This window comes from Pristiophorus japonicus, chromosome 19 (assembly GCF_044704955.1).
Source record: "Pristiophorus japonicus isolate sPriJap1 chromosome 19, sPriJap1.hap1, whole genome shotgun sequence".
In the NCBI taxonomy this organism is placed as follows: domain Eukaryota; kingdom Metazoa; phylum Chordata; class Chondrichthyes; family Pristiophoridae; genus Pristiophorus; species Pristiophorus japonicus.
In genome coordinates this window covers 98481525-98500539 of record NC_091995.1, presented here as the reverse complement: position 1 = coordinate 98500539, position 19015 = coordinate 98481525, and the positions used below count along the sequence as shown (strand labels likewise).

Sequence of the window (19015 nt, the reverse complement as noted above, 5' to 3'; positions counted from 1 at the left end):
TTATCCCTCAACCAACATCACTAAAACAGATTATCTGGGTCATTATCACATTGCTGTGTGTGGGATCTTGCTGTGCACAAATTGGCTGCTGCGTTTCCCACATTACAACAGTGACTACACTCCAAAAGAATTCATTGGCTGTAAAGACATCCAGTGGCCATGGAAAGGCTCTTTATAAATGCAAGTCTTTTTTTTAGACTGCTCTGCCCCTTCACGAACAGGGAAAGCTGGTTCTAAATGTTATTGTTATTTTTCATTTTGTTTGGCAGCGTTAGGTTTCATCTTCTGTGTACCTCACTAAGCCTGTTCTCCAAGTTCCTCTTGGCTCAGGTCCCAGGGTTTACTCCAGTTCACCTCCGTGGCCCTCGCCCCTCCCTATCTCTGTAATCTCCTCCAGCCCCACAACCCCCCGAGATGTCTGCGCTCCTCTAATTCTGCCCTCCTGACCATCCCTGATTATAATCGCTCCACCATCGGTGGCCGTGCCTTCTGTTGCCTGGGCCCCAAGCTCTGGAACTCCCTCCCCAAACCTCTCCACCTCTCTACCTCTCTCTCCTCCTTCAAGACGCTCCTTAAAACCCACCTCTTTGATCAAGCTTCTGGTCACCTGATGCGGCTCGGTGCCAAATTGTTTATCGCATAATACTCCGTGTAACTCCTTCGGGCGTTTCACTTTGTTAAAGGCGCTATATAAACATAGGTTGTTGTTGTAAATCTGGTGGGAAATCTGGGACTCAGCTTGACCGCCCTCGGCTTTTCCCGAGACGTGTAACCTGGCCCCGGGTTCTCCGGCTCCATCGCTCGCCCAGGATCAGCGGGTGGGCTGGGTCCGGATCAGGGGCCTCTCCGACCGGTGGGCAGTGTGTGTGTGGGCCCAATCAGTCTCTGGGCAGGGCGATGGTAGGCCCTGTTGGACCCTGGGCAGTGAGTGGGTGGGGCCTATTGGACCCTGGGCAGGGTGGGGCCTATCGGTCTCTGGGCAGGATGTGGGTGGGGCCTATCGGTCTCTAGGCAGGATGTGGGTGGGGCCTATCGGTCTCTGGGCAGGATGTGGGTGGGGCCTATCGGTCTCTAGGCAGGATGTGGGTGGGGCCTATCGGTCTCTGGGCAGGATGTGGGTGGGGCCTATCGGTCTCTGGGCAGGATGTGGGTGGGGCCTATCAGTCTCTGGGCAGGATGTGGGTGGGCCCTATCTGACTTTGGGCAGGGCGTTAGTGGGGCTCTATCGGTCTCAGGGCAGGAGCGCTTGGTGCCGACAATGGCATGAGCGTTTCTGCATCTGCAGGGTCTTTCAACCTCTCCCACAACCAGAGGGGCAAAAAGAAAAGGGTAAATTCAATGAATTTGCTGATGATATTAAATGATATTTGATGTTAGAGAGAGAGGGCAGAAGCTGACTGGTGGCTGGAGGCCATGTGCTGTACTGACCCACACGGACCAGAAAGTCTCCAGCTTGACTCGTGGTCTGTCCCGAATTAGCTGAACACTAACTGGAGCAACTGGTGACCCTTGTCCTGGGCAAAGGTCAGCCGAGGTGCCCCACTCCCGATCACTGGCCCGTGTGAAAGGTCGGCCGAGGATGGGCGTCCCATGAGGACAGGTTTAGTCATGGCCGCGGTGCCCTCTGTTGCCGAATGGCCCACAGTGATTAAGGATGGTCGCTGGATCGAGACCCAGCGAGAGAGGAGGTGGGAGGGGCAGTATTGGCTGGGATCCCAAGCTGTGAATGGTGACTGTGAGAAAGGTCCCACTGTGTGTCACAGCTTGCTCTCCCTGCCTTGCAGTTTGACGATGGACGCGCTGACTATGAGATTGAGGAAGGGGAGCTGGAACCCAACATAACCAAGATTATTGTGTTTCTGCGACACAATGAACTGCACCTGGTGACCGAATACAATCACAAGGTAATCGCTGCGGTGACTGACCGAGGTCCAGTCTTCTCCCCCCTACCCCGGCCCCTCCCCCCTGTCCCGGCCCCTCTCCCCAACCCCAAGCCCGGCCCCTCCCACCGACCCCGGCCTCTCCCCCCGACCCCGGCCCCTCCCCGACCCCTCCCCCCTCCCCCGACCCCGGCCCCTCCCCCAACCCCGAGCCTGGCCCCTCTCACTGACCCGGGCCCCTCCCCCTGCAGACCCCGGCCCCTCCCCCTCCCCCGGTCTCCCCCCCGACCCCGGCCCCTCCCCCGACCCCGGTCTCCCCCCCGACCCCGGCCCCTCCCCCGACCCCTCCCCCCAACCCCGAGCCCGGCCCCTCTCACTGACCCGGGCCCCTCCCCCTGCAGACCCCGGCCCCTCCCCCGACTCCGGTCTCCCCCCCCCCGACCCCGTCACCACCCCCCGCAGACCCCGGCCCCTCCCACTGACCCCGGCCCCTCCCCCCGTCATCTCCCCCTGACCCCGGCATCCCCCACCAAGCCCGGCTCCTACCCCCCGATCCTGGCCCCTCCCCCCGGCCCCGGCCCCTCCCCCCGACCCCTCCCCACGGCCCCGACCCCTCCCACTGACCCCGGTCCCTCCCGAAGACCCCGGCCCCTACCCCTGGCCCCTCCCACTGACCCCGGTCTCTCCCACCGACCCCTCCCATGACCCCCCCACACTGACCCCGGCTCCTACCGCCGATCCTGGCCTCTCGACCCGGCCCCTCCCCACGGCCCCTCCCACTGACTCTGGCCCCCCCCACCGACCCCGGCCTCTCCCCCCGACCCCGGCCCCTCCCACTGACCCTGGCCCCTCGACCCCTCCCACCGACCCTGGCCCCTCCCACTGACCCCGGCATCTCCCACTAACCCTGGCCCCCGACTCTGGCCCCTCCCATGGACCTCAGCCCCCCCCCACTGACCCCGGCCCCTCCCCCCGAACCCAGCCCCTCCCACTGACCCCTGCCCCTCCTTCCCCAGCACCTCCCACTGACCCCTCCCCCTCCCACCGACCCCGGCCCCTCTCCCCGACCCCAGCTCCTCCCACCGACCCCAGCATCTCCCACTGACCCCGGCCCCTCCCACTGACCCCAGCATATCCCACCGACCCCAGCCCCTCGCCTCGACCCCTCCCACTGACCCCAGCATCTCCCACCGACCCTGGCCCCCAACTCTGGCCCCTCCCACTGACCCAGGCCCCTCCCACTGACCCCTGCCCCTCCCCCCGGCCCAGCCTGCGACAAAGCACCGCTGCACTCGGTTTAGAAATTCGTTAGCGCCCGGTTTGAGGCGGTGAGACCGCCTGGATACTAACTTTAGCGCTGGCCGATGTTTACCGCCTCCGACCGGGATATTGGGTTTTAGCGCCCCGGGGTGGGGGGAGCGGAGCGCTAGGAGAAGCGTTCACACCCCTCTCCGGCGCTAACCCAGGTTCGCGGAGCGCGATCGCGGGAACGCGGCTGGAGTCCTGGCGCTCGGAGACCGGTGTCCCAGCGCCTAACGGGGAGGTCGGCTGAACACCCGACAACTGAGAGACAAGGGAAGGGAGGAATGTTCACACTAGCAGCGGCACTGAGCAGCTCAGGGAGATACAATAGTACAAATACCACATTGCAAACACTCACCCGCGGAAATATCGCGGCAGGGTCTCCGTGAAGCCGGCTTTCGCTGTGGGGATCAGCGCCGGGCGCCAACGGCAAGGGGTGACATTCAAACTGGCGACCGCGGGGCTACGGGGGTGTGGCACGCTCAGTGACCTCACCCAGTGGGCGGGGCTAGAGTGCGCAGCGCGACCTGTGAGTGCCGGCGGTGAACCTTCACCGAAGGTCGCGGGAGGGCGGGCGCGGAGCTCTGGCGGTAAACGCCCCGGGCACCACCGGGTGGCGCTACGCCGCCCAATTTTTATCCCGGAGCCGATTGGCCCGATCCTGGGCTGGGCCACGAATCTGGGCGAGCTGGGACACTAACTCCAATCAAACTCTAACACCAGACGGCCCAGGGCAAACTAGTAAACAGATAACTCAGGACTGATCGCAACAAGTCCGTCATGTAAAGAATGTTCCTCAGAGGAAGGGGAAACCCTGGAATTGTGTCGGAAGGAGTTGGAGGCTTCGATTGAATCACAGAAATTTACAGCACGGAAGGAGGCCATTCGGCCCATCGTGTCCGCGCCGGCCGACAAAGAGCTACCCAGCCTAATCCCACTTTCCCGCTCTGGGTCCGTAGCCCTGTAGGTTACGGCACTTCAGGTGCACATCCAGGTACTTTTTAAATGTGGTGAGGGTTTCTGCCTCTACCACCCTTTCAGGCAGTGAGTTCCAGACCCCCACCACCCTCTGGGTGAAGACATTGCCCCTCAAATGCCCTCTAAACCTCCCCCCAGTTACTTTAAATCTATGCCCCCTTTGCCAAGGGGAACAGGTCCGTTCTATCCACTCTATCCAGGCCCCTCATCATTTTATAAACCTCAATCAGGTCTCCTCTTAGCCTCCTCTGTTCCAAAGAAAACAACCCCAGCCTATCCAATCTTCCCTCATCGCTAAAATTCTCCAGTCCTGGCAACATCCTGGGGGAAGTACTGCTGACTCAGTCATTGTGGATGAGTTCAGATGGGTCAACGATCTTGTGAGCAGCAAGCCATGCGATGCCAGGCCACCACAATGGTCTCCCCTCCTGGGATTCCCTGGAGTTTCCAGGGATTAAAGTTCAATCTCCTGTGAGCAACCCGGGGAGACACAGAGAGGGGGCCGGTCAGGAAACGATTGTATGTTTTCTTTCTTTTCGAGCAGTTTTTGGAGATGGGACGGTCAAAGGTTCATCCAATCGGGTAACGACTGAAGAGTCTGTTCACTCTCCCCTTGGCCAATGGGAGGGCGGGGCTCCATGAGGATGGACATGCCGGGCGACCAATGGCGGGAGTGGGAGTGCGGGGCTTGTCCAATCACAATTGACAACTCGACGCCCAGTAGCCATGCACCAACGGCCAGGAGCCTTGGTCCCCTCCAAGCCGGCCAGCCCCTGGACACCAAACACATACCTGCACTGCCCCCCAACACATGTCCATCCAGCACAGCGAACTAGGGGTGCGATTACATTCCCTCCGGCTCCGGGGAAAGTTTCAATGCAAGCTCGTGTAAACTTATTATGTTTCTTCCACCTCTCACTGCCCCTTCCCCGCCGCCCAGGATGCATCCCAGATTTTCGGTTCGGGAATTGTCGTTCACCTGCTGCTCCTGGTGAGCAAGAGATCGGAACAATACCAGCCACTGCTCGAGAAATTCAGAGGTGTTGCCCCCGAGTTCCGGGGAAAGGTGAGTGATGAGAAGCTGGGAAAGGCCACCTTTGTTTTGGTTGACGTATTTGCTTTGTGAGTTCTTGGCTTAAGAATTCATAGCAACACATTGCTATTAAACCGTTGCTAATAAACCAACTAGTTCTTAACAATCACACGACACATTTACCGGTTCATCCACCAGGCTCACAACCACCTGCCCCATCGTGGATCCCCCGAACTCAACTGGCCGGGGTTTTATTGAGTCTTGCGAACATCACGTGGCGGGCTGAGCCGCTCCCAGTGCAATAGTTCCACCAACCCGTCGGCATGCTCACAGGGGCACACATGACACCTCCCAATCTCTGGGCAGAAACAACAGGCGGTAACTCCCAGAGCAGCGCCACCTGGAGCACAGGCTGAGCAGTTACACGCGGACATGACGATCCCCAGTCCCTGTGGGGGGGGAGGCGGTTTGAGGGGCAGGGAGGGGCCTGTGTTTATCTCCGACCGAGACCCGTGCAAGTGGCCAGGTCCAAGCCCCGACTCTGCTCTCAGTCTTCCCTCAGTGGGCTGCACTCTCTCTCGCCTCTGAGTCAGAAGGTCGTGGGTTCAAGTCCCACTCCAGAGACAAAAATCCAGGCACACACTCCCAGTGGTTAACAAAAATCTCTGATTTAAAAGTAACAATGGACCCCCAGCAGCAATTGCTGTTTGCGGACGAGAATTGCGCCCTCTGTGTGTAGAAGTGTTTCCTCAGTTCACTCCTGAAGGGTCTGGCTCTAATCTTTAGACTTTGCCCCCTAGTCCCAGAATCCCCAACCAGCGGGAATAGGTTCTCTCGATCTACCCTCTCTGTTCCCCGTAATATCCTGAAACCTTCGATCAAATCACCCCTTAGCCTTCTAAATTCCAGGGAATACAATCCTAGTTTGTATAATTTTGCCTCGTAACTTAACCCTTGAAGTCGGGTACCATTCTGGTAAACCTACACTGGACCCTCCCAGGCCGACATATCCTCCCTCAGGCGTGGGGCCCAGAACGGCTCACAGTGCTCCGGGTGTGGTCTCTGTACAGCTGCAGTATAACTTCCACCCCCATGTATTCTCGTCCGCTAGATATAAAGGCCTTCAAAAAGCACTTCATTGGCTGTAAAGCGCTTTGTGAGGTGCTGAGATGGTGAAAGGTGCGATAGAAATGAAAGACCTCGTTTCTTTTCACTGGACATAAAACTACAGCGAGAATGAGACGGCTCCGAATGTCGAACACGCGCTGAACACGCGATCTCACCCCCAGACTGCCCCCGGCAGGAGTGGCAGTGATTCCGGTGCAGTCGGGGGGTGCTGTTCTGCAGTTGGGGGCAAGGCCGGTTCGGGGGGCAGTTAGAGGGAGCACCGCTGACCATCCAACACGCCCCACACTGACCGGCACGTTCTCAATGCTGACACCAGGGAGGGCTCACTTAAACCCAACCCGCCCCGGGCAGGAGCCGGACAGGATCGGATCGGGACCCGCCTGATTTACACTCCGCCTGATTTTACTGTGAGGCCACACCTGGAGTACTGCGGTCAGGTCTGGTCTCCGTATTTAAGGAGGGATATACTTGTATTGGAGGCTGTTCAGAGAAGGTTCACTCGGTTGATTCCTGAGATGAGGGGGTTGACTTATGAAGAAAGGTTGAGCAGGTTGGGCCTATACTCATCATTTAGAAGAATGAGAGGCGATCTTATTGAAATGTATAAGATTCTGAGGGGACTTGACAGAGTAGATGCAGAGAGGATGTTTCCCCTCGTGGGGGAATCTAGAACTAGGGGACATAGTTTCAGAATCAGGGGTCGCCCATTTAAGACAGGGATGAGAAGGAATTTCTTCTCTCAGAGAGTTGTAAATCTGTGGAATTCTCTGCCCCAGAGAGCTGTGGAGGCTGGGTCATTGAATATATTTAAGGTGGAGATAGACAGATTTTGAGCGATAAGGGAGTGAAGGGTTATGGGGAGCGGGCGGGGAAGTGGAGCTGAGTCCATGATCGGATCAGCCATGATCTCATTGAATGGCGGAGCAGGCTCGAGGGGCCAAATGGCCAACTCCTGCTCTTATTTCTGATGTTTTAATGTTTATCACCAAGCGAGCCCCCGCTCCTATCTCTGTTTCCCGTGAGTTTGGGTAACGTTATCCCTGAAACGCTGAGTGTTCCGATCCCAGCACTGATACCTTAACCTTGAGGAGACCACAAAAAGTTTCACAAACACTCTCGCCCCGCTAATTCTTCCCAACACAGGAGGGAGGTCAATGGGGGCAGGAGGGCGGGTTTGAATTTAAATGAGGCTTGGCCTTTTGCCAGAGATTACAAATATCACAAGTGTTCGATTCCCAGCAGGGGTTGTTTGAAGGTTGATAGCGGCTCTCATTGGCAGTGCCAGCTGTGGCTCCGTGTGTCACGCTCACAGCTCTGAGTCACAAGGTCGTGGGATCAGGTCCCACTCCAGAGACTTTGGCATAAAACTCTAGGGTGACACTCTTAGTGCAGTGCTGAGGGAGAGCCGCACTGTCGGAGGGGCAGTACTGAGGGAGTGCCGCACTGTCGGAGGGGCAGTACTGAGGGAGCGCCGCAGTGTCGGAGGGGCAGTACTGAGGGAGTGCCGCAGTGTCGGAGGGGCAGTACTGAGGGAGTGCCGCAGTGTCGGAGGGGCAGTACTGAGGGAGCGCCGCACTGACGGAGGTGTAAAGTACTTTGAGATGTCTGGCGGTTGTGAAAAGCGCGGTAGAAGTGTGAGTCTTTGTGTGTGTGCGAACCGTGCCTGGTGCAAACACTAATGGCCCTCTCTCTCAGGTGATCTTTATTCTGGTCGACACGGACGTAAAAGGAAATAATCGCGTGATTTCCTATTTCAAAGTGAAGCAAGCCGATCTCCCGGCGATCTGCATCTTTGACCTGGTGACCGACACTGTGGATGTGATGCCGGCCAGCGATTTCACCCCGGAGTCCGTACGGAAATTCTGCCACAACTTCATGGAGGGCAAGGGGAAGGTGGGTGACAGCGCTTGTCGCTTAAACTCCGGGATATATGTCAGCAATGTTCATTGTTGGAGCTCCTCCAGCCCAACTCCCCTCCAGATCACGGGCTACGGTACCACAGTGGTTCTGTTACTGGACCAGTAATCCAGGGACTGATGATCCGCGGGCACAAGTATAAATTCACCATGGCAGCTGGGGAATTTAAATTCAGTTCATTCAATAAATCTGGAATTAAAGTTAGTGTTTGTAACGGTGACCATGAAACTATTGGATTGTCGTAAAAACCCGTCTGGTTCACTAATGTCCCGTTAGCGAAGGAAATCTGCCGCCCTTACCCGTTCTGACCGATAGGTGACTCCAGACCCACAGCAATGGGGTTGACTCTTAACACCGCTCTGAAATGGTCCAGCGAGACACTCAATTGTACCACCACCTTCTCCGGGCAATTAGGGATGGGCAGTAAATGCCGGCCTTGCTGGTGATGCCCACATCCCGTTAATAATTAGTAACGATCTCTGCGCCCCTCCAATCCGGGCCTCTTACCCCGATTTCCATCGACTTGCCATCGGTGGCCTTGCCTTCAGCTGCCGGGCCCCAGGCTCTGGAACTCCCTCCCTCAACCTCTCCTCCTTTAAAACCTCCCTCTGTGACCCAGCTTTTGGTCATCAGTCCCGGTATCTCCTTATGTGGCTCGGTGTCAGATTTTGATTGATTTCCGATCCCTGGGACGTTGCACAGAGCTGTTGTAGTGTAACACGGTCCAGTGTGGCTCCCACTACACATGCCCGTAACTTCAATACGACGAATTATCACAGGAAAGATGTGATTGCACTGGAGAGGGTGCAGAGGGGATTTACCAGGATGTTGCCAGGACTGGAGAATGTTAGCGATGAGGAAAGATTGGATAGGCTGGGGTTGTTTTCTTTGGAACAGAGGAGGCTGAGGGGAGACCTGATTGAGGTGTATAAAATGATGAGGGGCCTGGATAGAGTGGATAGGACGGACCTGTTTCCCTTGGCAGAGGGGTCAACAACCAGGGGGCATAGATTTAAAGTAATTGGGGGGAGGTTTAGAGGGGATTTGAGGGGAAATGTCTTCACCCAGAGGGTGGTGGGGGTCTGGAACTCACGGCCTGAAAGGGTGGTAGAGGCAGAAACCCTCACCATATTTAAAAAGTACCTGGATGTGCACCTGAAGTGCTGTAACCTACAGGGCTACGGACCGAGAGCGGGAAAGTGGGATTAGGCTGGGTGGCTCTTTGTCGGCCGGCGCGGACACGATGGGCCGAATGGTTCTCTGACTGACGCTGCTGAGCCAGCACGACCGAGGGACAGCACTGACCCGGTGTGACCAGCAGAGGGCAGTCAGGTAATGCCCGGACACACAGTGAGGAGAATTCACTGAACAGCACAGACAGAGCCAGCAGGTCTCGCAACCAACGAACACTTCACCCGCACAGCTTGCTGGCAACCAGGACAACTTTCCTGCTCATTAAAGTGAAGGCAATCAAAACTTTCCACTGTTTGTGTCAGCATCGCACTCTCCCAGGGCAGGTACAGTGGGTTAGATACAGAGTAAAGCTCCCTCTACACTGTCCCATCAAACACTCCCAGGGCAGGTACAGCACGGGGTTAGATACAGAGTAAAGCTCCCTCTACACTGTCCCATCAAACACTCCCAGGGCAGGTACAGCACGGGGTTAGATACAGAGTAAAGCTCCCTCTACACTGTCCCATCAAACATTCCCAGGGCAGGTACAGGGGGTTAGATACAGAGTAAAGCTCCCTCTACACTGTCCCATGAAACACTCCCAGGGCAGGTACAGCACGGGTTAGATACAGAGTAAAGCTCCCTCTACACTGTCCCATCAAACACTCCCAGGGCAGGTACAGCACGGGGTTAGATACAGAGTAAAACTCCCTCAACACTGTCCTATCAAACACTCCCAGGGCAGGTACAGCACGGGGTTAGATACAGAGTAAAGCTCCCTCTACACTGTCCCATCAAACACTCCCAGGGCAGGTACAGGGGGTTAGATACAGAGTAAAGCTCCCTCTACACTGTCCCATCAAACACTCCCAGGGCGGGTACAGCACGGGGTTAGATACAGAGTAAAGCTCCCTCTACACTGTCCCATCAAACACTCCCAGGGCAGGTACAGCACGGGGTTAGATACAGAGTAAAGCTCCCTCTACACTGTCCCATCAAACACTCCCAGGGCGGGTACAGCACGGGGTTAGATACAGAGTAAAACTCCCTCAACACTGTCCTATCAAACACTCCCAGGGCAGGTACAGCACGGGGTTAGATACTGAGTAAAGCTCCCTCTACACTGTCCCATCAAACACTCCCAGGGCAGGTACAGCACGGGGTTAGATACAGAGTAAAGCTCCCTCTACACTGTCCCAACAAACACTCCCAGGGCAGGTACAGGGGATTAGATACAGAGTAAAGCTCCCTCTACACTGTCCCCATCAAACTCTCCCAGGGCAGGTACAGCACGGGTTCGGTACAGAGTAAAGCTCCCTCTACACTGTCCCATCAAACACTCCCAGGGCAGGTACAGCACGGGGTTAGATACAGAGTAAAGCTCCCTCTACACTGTCCCATCAAACACTCCCAGGGCAGGTACAGCACGGGGTTAGATACAGAGTAAAGCTCCCTCTACACTGTCCCATCAAACACTCCCAGGGCAGGTACAGCACGGGGTTAGATACAGAGTAAAGCTCCCTCTACACTGTCCCATCAAACACTCCCAGGGCAGGTACAGGGGGTTAGATACAGAGTAAAGCTCCCTCTACACTGTCCCATCAAACACTCCCAGGGCAGGTACAGGGGGTTAGATACAGAGTAAAGCTCCCTCTACTGGAGATACTGGAGTATAAATAAAATGGGGAAGGTGGCTCAACTGTGGCTAACAAGGGAAATTATGGATAGTGTTAAATCCAAGGAAGAGACATACAAATTAGCCAGAAAAAGCAGCAAACCTGAGGACTGGGAGAAATTTAGAATTCAGCAGAGGAGAACAAAGGGTTTAATTAGGAAGGGGAAAATAGAGTATGAGAGGAAGCTTGCCGGAAACATAAAAACTGATTGCAAAAGCTTCTATAGATATGTGAAGAGAAAAAGATTAGTGAAGACAAACGTAGATCCCTTGCAGTCAGATTCGGGTGAATTTATAATGGGGAGCAAAGAAATGGCGGACCAATTGAACAAATACTTTGGTTCTGTCTTCACGAAGGAAGACACAAATAACCTTCCCGATGTACTAGGGGACCGAGGGTCCAGTGAGAAGGAGGAACTGAGGGATATCCTTATTAGGCGGGAAATTGTGTTAGGGAAATTGATGGGATTGAAGGCTGATAAATCCCCAGGGCCTGATAGTCTGCATCCCAGAGTACTTAAGGAACATAAGAACAATAAGAACATAAGAATTAGGAACAGGAGTAGGCCATCTAGCCCCTCGAGCCTGATCCGCCATTCAATAAGATCATGGCTGATCTTGTCGTGGACTCAGCTCCACTTACCCGCCCGCTCCCCATAACCCTTAATTCCCTTATTGCTTAAAAATCTATCTATCTGTGACTTGAAAACATTCAATGAGCTAGCCTCAACTGCTTCCTTGGGCAGAGAATTCCACAGATTCACAACCCTCTGGGAGAAGAAATTCCTTCTCAACTCGGTTTTAAATTGGCTCCTCCGTATTTTGAGGCTGTGCCCCCTAGTTCTAGTCTCCCCGACCAGTGGAAACAACCTCTCTGCCTCTATCTTGTCTATCCCTTTCACGATTTTAAATGTTTCTATAAGATCACCCCTCATCCTTCTGAACTCCAACGAGTAAAGACCCCGTCTACTCAATCTATCATCATAAGGTAACCCCCTCATTTCTCGAATCAGCCGAGTGAATCGTCTCTGTACCCCCTCCAAAGCTAGTATATCCTTCCTTAAGTAAGGTGACCAAAACTGCACGCAGTACTCCAGGTGCGGCCTCACAAATACCCTGTACAGTTGCAGCAGGACCTCCCTGCTTTTGTACTCCATCCCTCTCGCAATGAAGGCCAACATTCCATTCACCTTCCTGATTACCTGCTGCACCTGCAAACTAACTTTTTTTTGGGATTCATGCACAAGGAAGCCCCTGTTTTATTATTTAAAGGGGCTGCTCCTGAAATTCTGGCTGCACTTCAGTCCCACACTCCTGATCTTCGGGCACCCTGTGCGCAGGGGAGCGGGTAGGTCCGAAGGCCTCCTCGTAGGACTGCTCCTGGGCACGGCCAAGGGTGCCATCAGCCGGTCCAGGCAGTGGGCGGTCGAGGGGGTCGTTCAACCTGACTGCCTGCCTCTCTTCCGCTCTTACATCCGGTCCAGGGTGTCCCTGGAGATGGAGCACGCGGTGTCCACCGGTACGCTCGCGGCCTTCCGCGAGAGGTGGGCACTGGAGGGACTGGAGTGCATCATCACGCCCGGCAACCAAATTTTAATTTGATTTTACATTTTAAAGTTTAATTTGTTTTAATTGCCGGTGCTTTTAGTGTCCCCCTCCCCTTTTATAGGGGGCACTGGAGGAAAAAAATTTGATTTTAGTGCCCCAAAAAAAAAAAGAAAAACACAAAAAAAAAACACAAAAAAAAAGAAAGAAAAAAGGGCCTTGTAAATGTCTGGTGTGTCATCCAGGTCGGGTGGCACGGATTAATGTTTTATGTTTTTCAGATAAATTCCAAAAAGAGTTTCATGCACAAGGACCCCCAGGTCCCTCTGCACCTCAGCATGTTGTAATTTCTCCCCATTCAAATAATATTCCCTTTTACTGTCCCATCAAACACTCCCAGGGCAGGTACAGCACGGGTTAGATACAGAGTAAAACTGCTTCTACACTGTCCCATCAAATATTCCCAGGGCAGGTACAGGGGGTTAGATACAGAGTAAAGCTCTCTCTACACTGTCCCATCAAACACTCCCAGGGCAGGTACAGTGGGGGGTTAGATACAGAGTAAAGCTCCCCCTACACTGTCCCATCAAACACCCCCAGGGCAGGTACAGCACGGGTTAGATACAGAATAAAGCTCCCTCTACACTGCCCCATCAAACACTCCCAGGGCGGGTACAGGGGGTTAGATACAGAGTAAAGCTCTCTCTACACTGTCCCATCAAACACTCCCAGGGCAGGTACAGGGGGTTAGATACAGAGTAAATCTCCCTTTATCCCACTAACGTGCTTCAACCTCTGATGAATGCCCCCAAACACTGGCCACTCGCATCGTGTGATGGAGAAGGTCAGTGTGAACCCAGTTCGGGGCAGGTTGTCCTGGGTAATGGGACAGCCACATAGCCAGCACTCCAGGGTTCTTGGACACAGGCCTCGGAGGTGAAAGCACATCATGTAAACCCACCCTCACTGACAATCCCCTGAGAGTGCCGTGATGCTGAGGACCGATCGGGTCCTTATCCTCGATTGTGCGGCGATGCCTCTGGGTGGAATGTGCGGATGTGATGGGATTGTTCAACTGGAGATGGATAGCACGTCACCATCAAAATCCACAGAAATTTACAGCACAGAAGGAGGCCATTCGGCCCATCGTGTCACCGGCCGACAAAGAGCTACCCGGCCTAATCCCACTTTCCAGCTCTCGGTCCATAGCCCTGTGGGTTACGGCACTTCAGGTGCACATCCAGGTACTTTTTAAATGTGGTGAGGGTTTCTGCCTCTACCACCCTTTCAGGCCGTGAGTTCCAGACCCCCACCACCCTCGGGGTGAAGACATTGCCCCTCAAATCCCCTCTACACCTCCTCCCAATTACTTTAAATCTGTGCCCCCTGGTTGTTGACCCCTCTGCCAAGGGAAACAGGTCCTTCCTATCCACTCTATCCAGGCCCCTCATCATTTTATACACCTCAATTAGGTCTCCTCTCAGCCTCCTCTGTTCCAAGGAAAACAACCCCAGCCTGTCCAATCTTTCCTCATCGCTAAAATTCTCCAGTCCTGGCAACATCCTCGTAAATCCCCTCTGCACCCTCTCCAGTGCAATCACATCTTTCCTGTAATGTGGTGACCAGAACTGCACGCAGTACTCCAGCTGTGGCCTAACCAGTGTTTTATACAGTTCAAGCATAACCTTCCTACTCTTGTATTCTATGCCTCGGCTAATAAAGGCAAGTATTCCGTATGCCTTCTTAACCACCTTATCCACCTGGCCTGCTACCTTCAGGGATCTGTGGACCTGTACTCCCAGGTCCCTCTGTTCCTCTACACTTCTCAGTGTCCTACCATTTAATGTGTATTCCCTTGTCTTTTCAATTTAAGTTAAAGAATAATTTTGCCTGGCGCTTGGGTATTTGATGTGCGTAACTCTAGGACTAAGTTTTAAGATCAGTTGGTAAACACATCACTCTGAAGGGAATGAATGCTCTAACTCAGGGAGAATTGGGATAAGGGGCGGGGTGGGGGGGTGAAAGGAATGCCTCCCCTGCTGGCCAGAGGTGGGCCTGCGGGTAACTAAGCACAAGGTGAAAGGCTATTCACAGACTTCCTGCTCCAGTGACCCCAGTGCTGCTGACCCCCACACAGGCAGCCCAGCCCTGATTGCAGCAACTCCCGGTTGTTCCTGGGATGTGGGCGTCGCTGGCCAGGCCGGCATTTATTGCCCCTCCCTAATTGCCCCTTGAGAAGGTGGTGGTGAGCCACTGCTCTTCGTAGCAGTTTGGTACTGAGTGTCTCGCTGGGCCATTCTAGGGGGCAGTTCATCGTCAGTCACATTGCTGTGGGTCTGGAGTCACATATCGGTCAGACCGGGTAAAGGCGGCAGATTTCCTTCCCTAAAGGGACATCAGTGACCCAGATGGATTTTTCCGACAATCCGGCAGTTCCATGCTCACCATTACTGATACTGGCTCTTTATTCCCGATTTATTTAATGAACTGAATTTAAATTCCCCAGCTGCCATGGTGGGATTTGAACTCGTGTCTCCGGATCATTCGTCCAGGGTCTGGATTACTGGTCCAGTAACATCACCGCTGTGGTAGCGTGCCCCGATTGGTAAATCCTGCACATTGAGTCAGGCTGGCTGCGATGCTCCAACAGTTGAATAGTCTGTCATAATCTGGTCTAGTTTTGTCTTTGCAGAATGGGTGAGGGAAGAGGGGCTGGTGTTCCTGGCATCCCCGCCGCCCCCCAACCCCTGCCCCCAGGGTCAGTCTGTTCTCGGGAGGGGAGAAAACCTGAGGGCGTGAAGTTTAACATCTACATAGGTGTGTCAGTAAAATGTTTTGTGACTGCACACACTTCCAGCCCAGCTTTAAACTCTCACTATTCTTGGACGCCCTTTTAAATCAACACTGAAACTGCTTGTGTGAAGGTTTGGAATGTAAACCCTGTAAACAGCTGCGGGTAACCGTGTAGTAGCAGGATTAGTCCAGTAGCAGGCGCTGTGTGGGGAGTTCCTGAATCACCCCCGCTAATCCGCAGTCACTTAGTATATAAAATAAAATTACATTCATCAACTTACCGCGAGCAATTTAACAATCCTGCCACAGGAAGAGGTGGATGAAAGGGTTAATAACAACATAAGAATTAGGAGCAGGAGTCGGCCATTCGGCCCCTCGAGCCTGCTCCACCATTCAATAAGATCCTGGCTGATCTTCGCCCTCAACTCCACTTTCCCGCCCGATCCCCATATCCCTCGATTCACCGAGAGTCCAAAAATCTATCGATCTCGTAAATATACTCAACGACTGAGCCTCCACAGCCCTCTGGGGCAGAGAATCCCAAAGATTCACCTCCCTCTGAGTGAAGAAATTTCTCCTCATCTCAGCCCTAAATGGCCGACCCCTTATCCTGAGACTGTGACCCCTGGTTCTAGACTCCCCATGCTAATCTCTCCTGGATTAACCCGTTGAGCAGAATATGCTCTCTCTCAGCTCCTGGCACTCTCGCTATCTCCATCGAATAACAGGATTTGAAGATTAAAAGTCAGACTTTCCACAGAATTGTGGAAAACAGTTTGCCAGTCAAAGCTGGTGCTGTGATTCACATTGTTTTCCAGTACTAAGAATAGCGAATCAGGTCATACGCCATTGTTCTAACTAAGGACACAGTGTCCCAGCCCGCATCCACACAGACGGCCCATCGACCACAGGGAGTGTGGAGCGCGGCACTGAGGCACACACTCCACGTCCGACTGACTCCACGTCCGACTGACTCGGGCACAGAGGCACACACACGTCCGACTGACTCGGGCACTGAGGCACACACACGTCCGACTGACTCCATGTCCGACTGACTCGGGCACACACACGTCCGACTGACTCGGGCACTGAGGCACGCACTCCATGTCCGACTGACTCGGGCACAGAGGCACACACACGTCCGACTGACTCGGGCACTGAGGCACGCACTCCATGTCCGACTGACTCGGGCACTGAGGCACACACTCCACGTCCGACTGACTCGGGCACTGAGGCACACACTCCATGTCCGACTGACTCGGGCACTGAGGCACACACTCCACGTCCGACTGACTCGGGCACTGAGGCACGCACTCCAATACCGACTGACTCGGGCACTGAGGCACGCACTTCATGTCCGACTGACTCCACGTCTGACTGACTCGGGCACTGAGGCACACACCCCATGTCCGACTGACTCGGGCACTGAGGCACGCACTCCATGTCCGACTGACTCGGGCACTGAGGCACGCACTCCATGTCCGACTGACTCGGGCACTGAGGCACACACTCCATGTCCGACTGACTCGGGCACTGAGGCACACACTCCATGTCCGACTGACTCAGGCACTGAGGCACACACTCCATGTCCGACTGACTCACCTTCCTACTCCCATCACTCCATCAGCGATGAACATTGGTGGCTGTATAATGTGTGCCCCTGTGAGTACGTTCACAGGTTTGCCGATCTGTTCACGCACCACGGTGTCCCTGGAGATGGAGCACGCGGTGTCCACCGGTACGCTCACAGCCTTCGGCAAGAGATGGGCGCCGGAGGGACTGGAGTGCATCATCACCCCCGGCAACCAAATTTTAATTTGATTTAAGTTTCCTTTAAAGTTTTATTTGGAAATTTGAGGGTTCTAGTGCCCTTACCAAATGGGGGCACTTGATACAAAAATAGTTGTAGAGCTGTTGCATTGTGAGGGGCTTAGCCAGTCACATGATGTTCACAAGACTCAATAAAACCCCGGCCAGTTGGGTTCGGGGGATCCACGATGGGGCAGGTGGTTGTGAGACCCGGTGGATGAACTGGTAATGTGTAGTGTGATTGTTAAACCTTTGCTAATAAACCAACTAGTTCTTAATAGCAATGTGTTGCTATGGATTCTTCAGCAAAGAGCCCCTGAAGCTAATACTTTACAGTGGGGAGAGGGACCATTGCCCAGCAAGTGGTGATTTTCCCAGCTCCCACCCCCACAGCTTCCCCCTCACCCTTCCATCCAATCCAGGTCTTCGCAATGGTGACCGGATTCACTCGGGGAGATCGAGAGAAGCTATTCGCTCGGGTGGGGGGAGTCCAGAACAAGGGGGTGATGTCAAGAAACACTTCTTCACACAAAGGGCGGTAGGAATCTGGAACTCTCTCCCCCAAAAAGCTGCTGAGGCCGAGGGCCAATTGGAGCTTTGAAGACTGAGAGTGACAGAGCTTAAAGGGTCATGGAATATGCAGCAATGGCAGGTGGTGGGTGTGAGGGCTAGACCAGCCCGATGTGATTAAATAGCAGGGCATTACAGCATGGAGAGAGGGGGGGGAGAGAGAGAGGGTGAGAGAGGGGGGGGAGAGAGAGAGGGGGGGGAGAGAGAGAGGGGGGGGAGAGAGAGAGGGGGGGGAGAGAGAGAGGGGGGGAGAGAGAGAGGGGGGGAGAGAGAGAGGGGGGGAGAGAGAGAGGGGGGGGAGAGAGGGGGGGAGAGAGAGAGAGAGGGGGGGAGAGAGAGAGAGAGGGGGGGAGAGAGAGAGAGAGGGGGAGAGAGAGAGGGGGAGAGAGAGAGGGGGGAGAGAGAGAATGAGAGAGGAGAGAAGAGAGTGAGAGACAGTGAATGGGAGTGGGAGAGAGAGGGGGGAGAGAGAGAGGGAGCGAGAGGGAGAGCGAGTGAGAGACAGTGAATGGGAGTGGGAGAGTCAGAGAGAAGAGGGGGAGCGAAAGTGAAAGAATGGGAGAGGATAAGAGAGGGAGAGCGAGTGGGAATGAGAGGGAGGGAAAGTGAGAGAGTGAGAGTGAGAGAGAGAGTGAGAGTGACAGAGAGAGTGAGAGAGGGAGAGAGAGCAGGAATGGGAGAGAGGGAGAGGGAGAGGGATGGGATGAGAGACAGTAAATGGGAGAGTGATAGGGTGAGAAAGAGAATGAGAGGGAGATAGTGAGAGAGCGAGCGAGAGGGAGAAAGGTTTTAAAGCATTTCAGAAATTGAATCATCTCTTTCACTTTTGCAGAGCGCTGTAAAACCTGCGAAACCGTCCTCTGAGGAGCTGTGACCCAGGAGAAAGGGAGTTTGCGGTACGAGTGTACATGGTCCCATTGTATGCTCGGGGGTCCCGCCACACTGTAATCAGCATCAAATAAACCTTCCACAATCACTGTCAATGCTTTGTTACTGATCCCGTACTGAGTGCCGGGCCAACACCGGAATATTCACCTGGCTCCTCTCCTCCAGGTGCTGTCTGCCCTGCTGTGGTATTTCAAACAATCTTATATGTACTCTGTATCTAACCCGTGCTGTACCTGCCCTGGGAGTGTTTGATGGGACAGTGTAGAGGGAGCTTTACTCTGTATCTAACCCCATGCTGTACCTGCCCTGGGAGTGTTTGATGGG

The 19015-nt window shown here is 54.4% G+C and overlaps 1 protein-coding gene across 1 annotated transcript; it reads left to right on the top strand.

Moving 5' to 3' along the window:
- Nucleotides 1–1256: 1256 nt before the first annotated feature.
- On the top strand, nucleotides 1257–18775 carry LOC139230560 (endoplasmic reticulum resident protein 27-like). The gene is made up of 5 exons (XM_070862388.1): nucleotides 1257–1329; nucleotides 1785–1904; nucleotides 5101–5226; nucleotides 8017–8214; nucleotides 18636–18775. The coding sequence occupies exons 1-5, from the start codon at nucleotides 1264–1266 to the stop codon at nucleotides 18675–18677; spliced, it is 552 nt and encodes a 183-aa protein (XP_070718489.1). The 5' UTR covers nucleotides 1257–1263; the 3' UTR covers nucleotides 18678–18775.
- The last annotated feature ends 240 nt before the right edge of the window (nucleotides 18776–19015 follow it).